Source organism: Oryza glaberrima, chromosome 9 (assembly GCF_000147395.1).
Source record: "Oryza glaberrima chromosome 9, OglaRS2, whole genome shotgun sequence".
Classification (NCBI taxonomy): Eukaryota; Viridiplantae; Streptophyta; class Magnoliopsida; order Poales; family Poaceae; genus Oryza; species Oryza glaberrima.
In genome coordinates, this window is record NC_068334.1 from 18,650,447 (window position 1) to 18,664,950 (window position 14,504).

At 38.7% G+C, this 14,504-nt stretch overlaps 1 protein-coding gene across 1 annotated transcript; it reads right to left on the reverse strand.

Annotated features, from left to right (window-relative positions):
* Positions 1–1,070: 1,070 nt before the first annotated feature.
* LOC127784560 (ADP-ribosylation factor GTPase-activating protein AGD3-like) lies at positions 1,071–9,345 on the reverse strand. Its single transcript, XM_052311889.1, has 19 exons — positions 8,923–9,345; positions 7,963–8,039; positions 7,666–7,766; positions 7,295–7,365; positions 6,925–6,987; positions 6,799–6,843; positions 6,438–6,503; positions 6,303–6,350; positions 6,123–6,218; positions 5,997–6,038; positions 5,409–5,624; positions 5,166–5,297; positions 4,833–5,054; positions 4,625–4,711; positions 4,210–4,551; positions 3,656–3,798; positions 3,469–3,565; positions 2,664–3,163; positions 1,071–2,228 (listed from the first exon to the last, which is right to left on the reverse strand). The coding sequence occupies exons 1-19, from the start codon at positions 8,965–8,967 to the stop codon at positions 2,111–2,113; spliced, it is 2,511 nt and encodes an 836-aa protein (XP_052167849.1). The 5' UTR covers positions 8,968–9,345; the 3' UTR covers positions 1,071–2,110.
* Between the last annotated feature and the right edge of the window lie 5,159 nt (positions 9,346–14,504).

Sequence of the window (14,504 nt, forward strand, 5' to 3'; positions counted from 1 at the left end):
AAATCAGTGACGTAAAATAGGTCGATTTTCTCTAAACATGTATAATTATATACACGTATATATCTTTTGATGTTCGATCACTATTCATTAATTATCACCTTGTGCCGTACTGACAAATTCTTCATGTACTTTGGAGGCGTGTAAGAAGAGAGCTCATCACTGACCGTGCATCCATTGTAGTAGATGGAATAGTACTTGAGCCTTTTAGACCTAGCCTTCATGTGTCACTGTACAGATCACTGCCTAGCTTTAATTTGCTCATAATTGTTTATTCTCTGTACAAGTTCTTGATTTTTTTTTATTTTTTTCTGTATGATTATATATATATTCACTGTATCCAAAGCGTACATTTTTCAACATTTGCACTTCCATTGACCTGCCACATAAATTCTACTCACGTACGTACCTCGAGATGACATGTATGTATACTTGCAGCTAATTAATTTCGTACTGGATCAACTGTTCATGCATGCACAAACAAGCTAAAAGGTCAAGGATACTATATTATACTAGGCTTGGCAATTCATGCCTGCTCTGCTCGTATACGTACGATACTGCCGTAGTTGCATCGTATTCTTCTCCGACGGATACGTATATACGTACCCCATCCGTCCTAAAATATAAGTATTTTTAGACTCTGACACGGTCTCCGAGATGCTATTTGACCAACAAATATCTATAAAAGTAAGATGTTATTAATAAAAAGAGTTACATATTATAATTGTTTGTTTAATGATAAATCTAGTAACATTGATCTTTTTTTTTATTTTTTTTGCTATTAATAGTTAAAGTTAAAAATGCTTGACTTGTTATTGTGCTAAAAATGCTTATATTTTGGGACGGATGTATTACGTGCGTTTGCCTCTTGCATGCCACATCATTATACATGCATGCACGCACGCACGCACGCACACGTATATATGTACGTGCAGTATTGTACTCTGCGCCATCAACTCGTTACAGCCAAGAACGAAGAAAAAAATGGCACTTTGCTAATTCGGATTTATTTGTCAGGGGATTAAATTTCTAGGGATTTGGTGGATGAGGTTCATTTTCTGTAGGAATTAATGGGGAGGAAATTCTTTCGTTTTCCGACTTGTACACGAAAATGATAACAGATAACAGATAAGTAGACTCTTGACTTGAGAAAACACCTAAGCACAATTAATTGACCTTTGCAGTGTGACGGTGCAGTTCTTGGCAGAGCTTAATTAATCAGCATAGCTAATTATTCAATCTTGGCATTGACAACGTGACACCCTGCCTGGTGAAGCTGAAAACGACGTTGCCGAATGATTTTGAATTTTCTCTCGTCATGAGCAGCGGGCAGGCAGTGGAATGTAGCTTGATATATATATTGTCCTCTGAAACTGAAGCATATTCATCTCCAAGCCCAGCTGAAACTTGGGAAAACTTTGAAAATATACAAAGCATGATTGGATGTGACTGCATGTGGGTATATTGGGTGTAACACAGTGTAAGGGAGAGTGTCACTGTCCAAGTAGATGTCACACTTTACTCGAGCAAAACTCACACTGCTCAGCAACAGAAACGTGAGAGTAAAGTCCATCAGATGACACTGTGTTCTGAAGCTGCAGGCATTCAGATCCTTGTAGCAGTTCAGAGCTTGGGCAGTCACATGGACAACTGGGGGCGCCACGTGTCGGCAGGAGGGAAGTGCATAGTTTTCATTTTCACCAAACTAGTAATGCTTGCAGGAAAAATCATAGTGGTACATGGGATCACTATATGTACATCATCATCTGTCATCAGAAGGGCAGCAACTTCATGTTGGGGAGTTGGGGCCAATTGCAATGTACAAAACTCACAGTGCATCATCAGCAAACAGGGGAAAAAGAAAGACCAAAAGAGCTTTGCAAACTGCAACCAGAAGGAAATTGGGGTCTGGTCATTCGTCACGCTAAGACGAGACCCGGAAAACGAGGAGGGCACAATGCAGCTCCAGAACACCAATACTGTTCTCGTCACAGATTGTGATCATCGGCGACACAAACTTGGAGCTTGCTGTGCCGGTTGACTCTGTCATGGAGGCAACTGAGCACACAAAGCTTTGCTCTGCTGAACTGAAGGGGTATTGGTAGCTAATGGATTATCTACTTGGGTCTTCTAACAAAACAAGAATCTCTTCGTCGTCAATAGTTCCACTGTCAATAGCATACTGTAATGCTGTTCTACCATCTCGGTCCGTGGCTTGTGAATCAGCGCCCCTGCATGAAAAGTTGAGCAAGTAAATTAGGATGTCCAAGTGTTTTTAGGTTTTTTTTAACATCACCATGTTTTGCTGCAAGCTATAATCCATAACAGTAACATCTATGTAAATAAAGCATTTCATTTTGACCACTAAGCAGTGCCCTCATCGATATCACGTTACTTGTTTCATTAATGCTTGTTTATGGAAATATGGGTTCAAATCTGCTTCAGGAAGCAAGCATGGGTACTGTACCCAAAGGCCTAAGGTCCTATGCTTACCAAGAACCACATTGTAGGAACCAACTACCACTGATCATCTCTCCAGGTACAATTCCTAATTTGATAATATTGACACATTCCCTTTACATCAATATTAAACCCAGAATGATAACTTTCAAAACCTAAGCATACAACAAAATCCAAATTACATAGTATTGTTGATTTTTGCATACCTGGATAGCAACAACTTTGCAAACATATGTCGTCCTTTCAAGATGCTGTGATGAAGAGGCGTTCGACCTCTAGGGTCTGCAGAATTTACGTTGGCACCATATTGCAAGAGAAGTTCGACCATACCCACATCTGCAACACGGCATGCTAGATGAAGCAATGACAATCCCTCGACACAATCATCCAATTCATCTATACGTGCACTTGTGCTGGCAAGAGAAAGAGAGTCCCTGGGAGAAATCCTTTCAAGTGAACTACGATCAAAACATCTGGAACTTCCATCTGATGGTGAAGTTGGCTGCTCTTGTAAAAGTAGAGCTTTTCCAAGGGTTAGGGCCGAATTAAATGATGTCTGCCCATAAGTTAAATTTACATCGGCATTTGACCCCACAATCAGACTGTAAACCCCCTTCTTGTTGTTTGAACTAACATTTTCCCACATCTGTTGAGCTACCAGGCTATCATCCATATTAAGCTTTCGCACATAATCTCGCTCGGCATACTGAAATATTAAATAAAACAACTGTCAAATGCTATAAATCATTTCAAATATTCCAAATGACAGTACACACTTGGTAGGCCGACTTATTTTTAGGGGTAGTTAATGAGGTATTACACATTATGGCTAATGCAAGTGTGCAACACAGTTTCCTGAGACGACTGAAGTCAATATCGTTGACTACAGCATCAAATCATACATTCTTGAAATTGAAATTGACATATTTTTTGCTGATTACTGATGGCTGATAATTTGTATCCCAAGTAAAATTGACTGAATCAGTAGAGAAACTATGAAGTACCTATTACCTTTGCATGAATAAATTTCTCCTTCACAGCAATATGATCCGAGTGTTTAGGCTTACTGAAAATTAAGTTATGTGATGTGTTTTCTAGTCCATCAGCCCTGCAAAAAGGTGCAACTTATAAGTTATCTGCATAACAGTAAAAAGATGGTGGTTCTACAACTTAGTGGAAAAATACACATGGTTGTTACCTTGAATTATCACCATGATCAACACTGCTTGATGAAGGTAACATATCTTCCCAGATAGTGTTGGCAAATGTGTTTCCTAATGACTGGAAGAGATTGATTACAGATGGCTCCCAGACCCTGACATCAAGTGTCAGTGATCTTACCTGTCAATACAAGTTCACCTTTTTAGGCAAAAAAGTGTGCTAATCACCCTAACCATGATATCATCCACGAAACAGCAAATCTGCATTACTATAAGTTGTTAAAATTATCCGTGGATGTAGGATAAATGTATCTACAAGAAACCAAACTATGTTAATGACTATGCAAAAGGGAGACATCAAAGCATCACAAAAATGACCATGCTACTATAATTAAAGATGCAGGTACTACCACCTACAGTTACTTGTTTGCACAAAGAACATTGTGTTGTTCACAGATAGTCAGCTACACAACCACACCACATGACCAGAGTTTAAACCCTAACATAAAATCTGAATATAGAACCAACAATGCCTCGATTGTGCAATGAACTTTTTTGCATGTGAAAATTGATGAGAATAGTGCTTGCTTACCTTAGATATATGCACACCGAGATTTCTGTGTACCCCAGAGCATTCGATGCATAGAAGAATTCCAAGGTTTAGGGATGCCCAGTCAGGCTCTGCTGCACCACAATCAGCACAAATATTATTGCCGACCACTTTCCTAAGCAAGTCAATTGGCTTGTCAGGTTTCATGCTGGTTCGGTGATGCTGGATGGCTCTGCCAGAGTGGTCAAAATACCCACTTCCAGAGTTCCTTTCCAGCATGCAGTCTTCACTAATGGAATGGTCAAGTTCTGTCGAGCTACTAAAGGAACTACTTTCGCTGGCAGTTCGATTATGGCCGCTACCCTTTGGGCTCGACAGAAGACGCTGAAACAAAATATTAGTGTCAGATAAATCAAAATCTGGCTATGTAACTAACCCCACCTAAGTATTCACTAACCCGTTCGGGCGATTGGGAGCTCAGCAAAGAAGCGATGACACCAGTTATTTTTTCAATCCAATCCATCTGATCCATCGCACTCTCTGCCTGCCCAAATAGAGGTGCATGTCATTAGGAAGGAAGAAATCTGGCAGCTATTCAAAAATTCCTGTAATATAAATCTATCTAAATAAAATAGATGCAACAGATTTCTGGAAAATATTTGTACCTGCAAAGTGTAGTTTTTTGTGGGAGAAATTATTCTGAAGCAGAACCGCAGATCCGATTGGTCAGCATCAGCTTTAATGGTTGATGTTAGCAAGTTCACGGTATGCCTTGCTACAGATTTCTCATCGTGTACTCCACCATGATAATGAGAAGAGAACCATCTGCTAAGCAACCCAGAACCATGCTCTGACGGAGCGCTACTTCTTTGGTTAGTATAACCACTCTACGAAGTAAAAAAACGAAAACATTATGAGCTGAAATGAAACAAGCATGTAAAAAATATCAAGTCAAATTAAGTATTTGAATAATTTTATTCAGGGGAGTGAGGACCTACAGATGGTCTACTATTCTGCTTGCGATAATAATATAACATTCCTCGGCTATCAAGAACAAAGAACCTTCTTTTCCAGTCACCTCTCAAGTTTGAAGATCGCTTTGAGAGATAGCCTTGTCGAATGGTCTGTACCTGAAATAAGTACTCACTTTAAAATATGACATGAATTTCCATGCTGAAATGTGAGCCTGAGTGTAGACATAAGCAAGAGTATTAACTTCCAGGACAACCAGAATGTGCTACCTTGCCCTTTGAAGCTGATTGCATCACCGCCTCAATCATTTTGTGTGAACTTCTACCAATTGCTTGTATTCCATCACCATTAGGGGAATCGTTTATGCCATTTGGTGACCAACGACTTTCCCGATCAATTTGCCTTTTAAACTCTTGCATCCTCTCTACAAGAGCAGCTTGCTCATAGTTAGACCGTTCCCTTGATTGCTGTGCATAAGCAAGAACCTGAAAAAGGAGAATCCATAATGTGTTACAAAAAACCGCAAATGAGGGTATAGAAACATGCATGCACATACAGAAAACAATTGGTCTTTAGAAATGAAGCGAATGTTGCATACACATCCAACACTTAAATTACAGGTATTACTAGGCCTTAGCAGAGCATGTCATTTTGAAGGAAATGAGCAGAAATTTATGTTTTATATAAAGTGCAAGAATGACTAATGGCCCATCGGTGACATAAAATATTGGTGTATCCAATAATAAGCAAATGTGCATTGGCTTCAATTAAGTCAAGAACTAGCATGAAACATTCAGGTATAGGAATACAGCACAAGAAACATTATGAGAAGAATGGTCATGGTTAAAGACTTATACTTGATTGATATATGGCTCCATCTGATGGAGTAGCTCATATCCCTGAAAGAAACAGCAACAGTAGAACCTTGAACCACATTCATATATTACTAAGGATGTCAAATGCAAATTATGACAATAGATTACTTGTTTGAAATAGTGAAGATGTGCATCCATTGTCCCACTGACAGCCTCTAAAAATTCAAATCTTTTCTTGGCCTCGATATTTGAAAGTGCAGTCACCTGAAAATTAAATAGATAAGACAAAGCCACGGTACATACAACTACAGAAATCAGAACAGTTATACAGGGAAACAGTGCATGTACCAGGTTGAAACGAGCTTGCTCAAATGAGGATCTGGCACTATGGAGCTCCTGGTTGTGTGACATATAGATTAGTAAGGATGCAGTGATCCTACTTTCTAAATACAAATATGAAGACAAATGATAGAAGGAACATACATCCTCCACCGCAGTTGCTACATCTGTCCGTGTGCCTTTCTTCAAGGATAAATACCTCTCACGAGCCTGAGTGAGTAGACAAACAACTAGAAGTCAGTGATAGATAAACTCTTCCTAAAAGATAGCCATCAACTTTTAACTTTTTGTTAAACATGCAGCACCAAGTACAAGTGAACATGGCAATACCAGTGCTTAACTGCAGTGATTCTCCTTATCCTAAAATAGTTTGGGTATTTTTGTGCAATTCCTTCATTATCAATTAGCTACACCTACGTATAATTGGCTAATGGAACCTTCAAGGTTCCAGCGCAAGTTGATTATCATATTGGAGAGCGAGATGATAGAAACATTATTATGTCACCTGGTCATAGAGAAGGCTAGCCTTGTCAAAACGCTTCCTGGCATCCTAAACAAACAATATCAAAGTTAAAACATTGTATGCAGATCCAAATATTTATCCAATGTTAATAGAAGATTATGCCAGTACCTTCACATCATGCAAATCGATGTCCACAAATTGCAGCAACTTGTCATTTAGCATATTCTCAACCTAAAAAAAGAGTATATTATTAGTAATACCACTAAGTGGAAGTATGGTTACAGCTTCTAATAAAACTGGGGTTGTTTCCATTCTTGGTAATGAAAGCCTGGAACTTGAACTATGATACAATAACATGAATTATTTCAACCATACTATTCCCAAATGACTAGTAAATCCAGAATCTCACATTAAAGTAGATAAGCATACAACTGGCTGACAATATCTGAAAGAGTGACAACTTAGAAAAGAACATTCAGAATTTCAGATTTTCCAGAAGAGAGAATGCATGTATAGTAATGTATATATGAATGTTTACCTGTGAGCGCAATACTTCCTTGTAAGTTCCAATTTCTCTCAGGGCAATTGTAAATTTGGTCATGACGGGTCCTGGAAAAAAGTGAATGCCACACTTACTAAAGGATCACTAATTTTGAAGGCAACAAGCTGGGGAATGAAATTTACTGAATCCTAGGATCACTATTTTGAAGGCAATAAGCTGGAGAATGAAATCTACTGAAACCTAGGATCACTAATTTTAAAGGCAATAAGATGGAATCTACTGAAACCTATTTTGTAGTTCTCAACGATTCGTGCCAATTGTCCAGTTTGGAAATAACAAAAGGATTCCTCGATCCCATGTTATAAAAACTTGAATAAATATATCTGAATAAGAACTGCATTACTAACCTCCAAAAGCAACACTGATTGGATCATTATGCCCCCCTCCAAATGCTTCCAGTGAACTTGCAAATGCAATATCTCCATCATATGCTTCCCCTAGTCCTTCACTGTAATAAGCAAACATATATGTTTTTAATGCTAGATAGCTAAGCAAAAGCAAAACGAGGAGAGAAGAATATAGAGAGCCCAATGGTTCTTGAGTTAAGAGTCCAGACCATATTTTCCAACAGAATTTGCAAATAAATGAGCGAACAAACTTTTGGTTTTTGTAAGTCTAAAACTGCAGACTAAGTTACCACTTACGTGTATTTGCGGCAACCTTTATGAAACCTCAAACATCTCTCTCTCAGCAATTCAGAACCTTCTTCAAGGGATTGTATCTACATATTGCAAGGATAACCATTTAAACAGTGTTCATGAACCAAAAACTTTAGAAGACATGATTCAAATCAATACACCACATTTGGCCAAACTGCAAACGTTTATAATATATTCCCCATAACCCTTGAATAAAAGAGTCCCTCCATTTTCTCTATGAATCACGATAATTATAAACCACTTGTTCACAATCAGCGAAAGAATCAAAGAACCCAAATAATGTATGATTCAGTTTTAGGGTGCAGGATTATCTCCTGATGGAATTGAACAATGCCCCTGTCATTCTGGAATTTCAAACAGGACCCATACCAATATAACATTATTCGCCAAAATTCACACAGAAATAACCTAAGGTCCCCTTTGCATCAGGAATTCAGGATAATAATAGAGTGCCGAACACACACATGAGAAAAGAAGATATTCTAACAGAATGCAAAATCTACTGCAGTTGTGAGGAACCCAAGCCAAAAATAACGCTTACAGGAGATACTTTACTCACACGCTCATACGAAAAATACAGAACTAATGACGCTAAATTCTTCCATCTAGGAATGAAACCGTCAGAACAGCAACAAAAAAATTTTAAGAAACCTACGATACGAGCAGCTCCATTTCAATTTCAAATCCACAAATTAGACCCCCCCGAGATAGAGGGAGATCACACTTTCTCCAGCCATTCCCATCGTCACAGCCCAAAAAACATTCGATAGATCCAACCCGCCACCCTCAGCGCAACCCAGAAGCCACCAGCGGCAAGCATTACACCAAAAGCTGCATCCCTTTTTTTCTTCTTCCCCTACGCTTCCACTCGCCTGACATCAACCTCCCAACCACGGCGCACGAGCGCCCCCAAACCGCCACGAACCGAGATCTCCACTCACTCACCTGCTTCCTGAACATGGGCGAGTCATCCAGCCTGGTGAAAAACATCTCCGCCGCCGCCCGCCGCCGCGACCACCACACTGCTTTGCCTCCCTACCACCACAACCTCATCAACGCCCTCTCCTCGCACCACCACCACCCACCTCGTCGGCGACGCACTCCTCTCTCTCTCCACCACCACCACCACCACCACCACCACCTCCTCCGCCCTCCTCCTCCTACACCTCCCCGCAGTCAGAGCAGCTCCTCCGGGGCGGCGTGGGGAAGGCGGCGCAGTGCCGGGGGGAGGGCGACGGTGGCGGAGCACGGGCGAAACCCTAGGAGGCGGCCGGAATTGGGCGTAATGGCGGCGATTCGGCGGAGGAATCGAATGGCTCGGCGAGGCGAGAGGAGAGAGGAGAGAGGTAAAGCGGAAAGGAGAACGGGGGGAAATGAAATAACGGTGCGCTTTTCTATTAATTATTTTTTTCCTCTTCGAGTTTTAATTTATTTACTATTATTGGGCTAATTAAGCGTGGGGGAGTGGGGGATTAAGCGCTAATCGTGTGGGGCCACACGTGGTGGGCGTGGTGCACGGTGGGGTTGTGGGGTGGTGGGGCCCGGTGTCAGTGAGAGCCGGAGAGGGGCGTTGGTGGACTCGGTGTATGGAAGTGTGGGGTGGGGGTTTGGACTCGGAGGAGGCTGCTCACCTGCCGGTGAGTGTATTGGTGGCTTGCCCTAACCACAATTTTCTCTCTTTTTGCCTTTTGGATTTATTTTTTTTTCTATAGCTTTCCGTTTGTTCTTTTGGTTTAGCTTTGTGTTTGATGACAAATTTGCAGTGTGTGGTGACTGCTAAAGTTTGATGTTTGATGGTACGTCTTTTAAATACCCGCAAAAAAAACTAAAGGAAGTTTACGGTGGCGTGCGAAATCGTCGAGCCTAGGCGACGACAAAGAATGTTTGCTAGCATCGTAAAAATGTTGTGCGTGTGTTCTCAACGAAAGTAAAGTGGAATGAAAATGCTAGTGGGGGAACTTGGTGGCCATCTGACCAGTCCGAGAGGTGGTTCCGCCACCGAAAGTTGGAGCTGCTTAGAAGATACTATCTAAATCGAGGAAAAAAAGAGAGTAATTCTAGCCTCGATGGTCAAAAAGAAGAAAACTAAGTAAAAAAACCGGCGACTTCTTAAAATTCAAAACAGGAGTTGGTTTGATATTATTAGTAACAGAATTCAAAATATAAGTACATAAAACAAAATTCCAGGCTTGGTATGTCCAATTGTGCACGACATAAATCCGTACATAAAACATGTACTACTTCGTGCTGTTTGTTGTACAGCTGCGTCCTCTCCCATCTGTGTTAAACACAAATCTTTCGTCATATTAATTGCATTATTATTGCTGGGTTACTTTAACTGTTTGCTCCTGACCAGGATGTTGGTCAATGGCTGTAGTACGATGCATAGGTAATTGATCCTGAACTAAATTACAATGGTCAAACATAGGCATTCGCTAACGACCACAAGTATTGGAAGATAATTAAATCCCATTGGTTAAAAGTTGCTACTATTACTGGCTAATTAATGTGCTCCAATTGATGTTAATTACTGTACATTTGATCTGAACTGTTATCTCTGGCCCTGTTTGGTTCCATGGGCTAATGTTTAGCCCTCACCTTTTAGCCTCAAATTAGCCCTCACCTTTGAGCCTCAAATTAGCCCTCAAAACATTAGCCCCTCCAAGGGATGCTAATGGGGCTAATTTTGTGTGGGGACCATCAAAAAGCAGCACTCTCTCTCTCCTTCTCTCCTCTCTCTTTCTACTCTCTCTCCACCTTTTAGCCTTGAATTAGCCCATAGATCCAAACATGCCACCCTAGGCTAATGTTTAGCCTACCAATTCATGACTAAACATTAGCTCTCAAAATTAGCCCTGGTCACAATATAAGTAAGTATTTGTTCTATTACTAGCAGTTAATAGTATAAAACTTATAAAAAAAATATAGCAAAGTTATAATATTTTGAAATATTTTTTAAGATTACTATAACATTTTCAAAAGTTGAATTGAAATATTTAAAAATAAATTAATGATGAAAGTTTAAACATATCAATATATGTTTGCACAGCCTTAAAAAGTCTCGTGCGACATCCGTCCTTTAAAAAATCAACTTCTCGCTAGGATTTATACATAGTATATATATATATAGGGCACTCATATGGGGCACCATGGTGCCCGGGCACCATGGTATCAAATGCACAAAATCACTCAAATTTTTCAAAATTTTCAAATTGTGAGTATATACTTAATTATAATAATTCGATTCATACCTATACCTATCAACAAAACAACTCAAATTTAACTTTATTTCACAATCCATGATTACATACCTAACTAATTATATGTATGGATGCTATATACCTAGAATCAAAATCTAACAAAAACAAGTTCAAATTCAGTTCAAACTTGCTTTGAACTAGTTAGTAAATTAGTTAATGTTAATATCTAAGTAATTGAAAAAGTTTCATACTCATTTGAATTGGGTATATACTCAATTTCAACAATGGTGCCCGGTCACCATGGAGCACCAAACAAATTTACTATATATATATATATATATATATATATATATATATATATATATATATATATATATATATATATATATATATATATATATATATATATATATATATATAAAGCTCGAAGTTTTTCTTTAAGGAGGAATGATGCTTTATCGGAGGGAGTATAGTAGGTGAAAGGTTGAAAATGATATATTTTAACTTGGACATGTTGATATGAGTTCTATATATTATACGATCTCCAAATACATGGGAAAGCTACATGAAGATCTCAAGCAATCGATCCAGCAATATATAAGCATCTTACACACGTCTTTGCGTTGCCGATGCCTGATACCATGCATCGAATGGAAGGAAAACTCCAATTAACTTAACTATAATTTGTTTGCATCGATACCCAGTTCTGGGATTTTGTCGCGGCTGGATCAAGAAACTGTGGTTAGTTGGAAACTTGGAATGTGTGTAGCTTCTGAAGTGGCAACGTACATCCTTGCCTTCTTAAGTAAAAAGAACAAATTACAAAGTTATACCGTTTCTATTTTCTTACCTTTGTGAATTTACAATACACACGAGTGTGTAACTAGGAATTATTACTCTCTCCGTCCTAAATGATATCATTTCTGATTATGTATCGGGACGTACATTTTTAGGACAGGGTAGTATATATATGCTACTATCGCACATAGTATTCATATTCTAGGTGTTGGAATTATATATATTTCAATATATTGTGTTACTTAAACTGTTGCCTTTATAAAATGAAAGGATTAATAATTATAAAAATTTTCAAAATGTTGAAACTCAACCGAACGCAGAGCACCATATGTGCTTTTCTTTTACTCCACGCCAATGTGCTTTTAATGGGAGTGAAGCTAGCTAGGGATGTGGTGTTGGTTTTCATGTCTTTGAGCGCATGTTTAGGAACACACTTGTGGTGTATGAATGTGGTGTGCGGTTGTCTTCCACATAATCACTAAAAAGAGTACTATTTGATGTTGGGCTAACTAACCCAAAGAAATTTTGGTTGTATACATCTTAGCTATATATGTAGACGCCGAGAGTCGCATGTCATAATCCCTTAAGATGTATTACCTCGACATAATTAACTAAGTTAACTTAAAAAAACTATTGTCTTAAAGCCATACCTTTTACATTGTATGTGTGTGTGTGTGTGTGTGACTGTGCATGCTTCGGGCCCATAAGCCATGCCCACAACTTCCACGGCACAGTAGAGCGACACTGTCCCGTGTCAAGTGGTTATGCAAGCAACGAGAGATGTATATGTGTTTACAGGGGCATGACTTCATTGAACATGAAGCGGAATATCCTGCATGATAGTTTAGAGTTGTACGTCACCTAGGTGCATTGTGAATAGCCTGATAGCTAAAGCACAAAATTCTGAAGTCCTAACATCGAGAGGGGGAAACACACAAGCTTAAAACGAGATGGGTAAGCTCACCTGGGGTGTCACGACCAGCAGCATCTATCGATCGTGAGCAAGCGCGACAGTAATCATGGCACGAACACTGCAAGAGCTTTTAATTTAAATTCTTTTGGTTCCAATGTACTAAAGAAACATAACAGCGAGTACGTACTAGCAGGCTAGCAGTCAGATTTTAGTTTATTTAATTCTATACATGTTTCTTAGTAAGCATTACTCCTATATTTGAACTAATTGAATATAAAATCGCCGAAAAGAAGAAGAATATTAATTTAACAGAGATGGAATTAATTAGACGCTCTCTCATATGGTCATGGGTGGGCCGCAAACGCTGGTTTTTGGCTTTATTGGATGCCGCTCCTGCCGGGCCCACAATCACCTCAAAATTGCTACATACCTGATGTTTTGCACTTTGGTTTTTTTGGTTGTTTGCATTTGTGCCTATCTTAGAAATGGCTGGTTTTAAATAGCTATTAGTGTCTTAATGTTAGCAACAATATGGACATCGGCCAAAAGCTTGGATCAGATATGCACAATTTGTAGCCTACAAGGGACAAAGTGTGCAACTACTCTGTAGCCCCCTGATTGTTTGCACTTGTTTCTACAAAAAAAAATATATAGTGTTTGTACTGACCAATGTTTACCATATAAAACAATCAAAAGACATATTTTCCAAAAAAGCAAGTGAGATAATAATGCTTAACAAAACAGTTAACGCTAATAGTTCCTTTCGAAGAATGTACTTCGTCCATTTTAAATATATAATACCGTTCACTCTTAGATATGTCATTTGACCACTCATTTTATTAAAAAACCTATATAAGTATTATTTATTTTATTGTGGCTTGTTTTACCATTAAAGAAAATCTAAACATGGCTTATATATTTTTTATGCAGGTACTTTTAAATAAGGCGGGAGATCAAATACCATGTCTAAGAGTAAATAACAAGGAGGTAATAATAGTTTGGAGATTAAGAATTTCATTAACACAAGATATGTAGGAAACAGATTAAGTAATCCCCTCGAAAGTTAATAACTTGATATGGTCGTCTGTGCGAATGGATCTTACTCCTGTCATACGGATAATTTGTTTTTACAAAATATATTCGGGCTAAAGAATTGCTTTTTAAAATACCTCTACATTAAAGGAGTAATTGTATATGTAGCCCTTTCCACAATGACTGCTGGCACGATCATTGTGTTCCTTTGCTAAACTCTTGTTTATTGTCTGTCACTCTGTCTTGGCCTAGCTTTTACTAGTTTCTTGTCAAAAGCTCCAGTGCTAAATCGCCGTTTATACATCTGTTTAAAGCTCAAAACTCAAAAGTGTTCCCAATACGGGGTGTTAACAATTAGTCAATATGCTTGTTATTTGCGCATGATTAAGCCATTTCTATCCAGTTTTAGCTTATAACTAAAAGCTAACCTTTGAATTTGCCAATTACATCATATGGACAACTTTTCACAACAATTTTATTCTTCATACAGAAAAAAGAGTCAAAGCAACTAGGAAACACCCATGCATATTATCAATTGGCATATAACCCAATTTAATACTCCCAAAGATCTTCAATTTAATAAA

Coding starts and splice junctions, on each gene's coding strand:
- LOC127784560 (XM_052311889.1), bottom strand. CDS start 8,967: ATGTTTTTCACCAGGCTGGATGACTCGCCCATGTTCAGGAAGCAG. Junction 7,366..7,665: donor AATCAGTGTTGCTTTTGGAG/GTTAGTAATGCA, acceptor ACTTTTTTCCAG/GACCCGTCATGACCAAATTT. Junction 4,552..4,624: donor GCTCCCAATCGCCCGAACGG/GTTAGTGAATAC, acceptor ATTTTGTTTCAG/CGTCTTCTGTCGAGCCCAAA.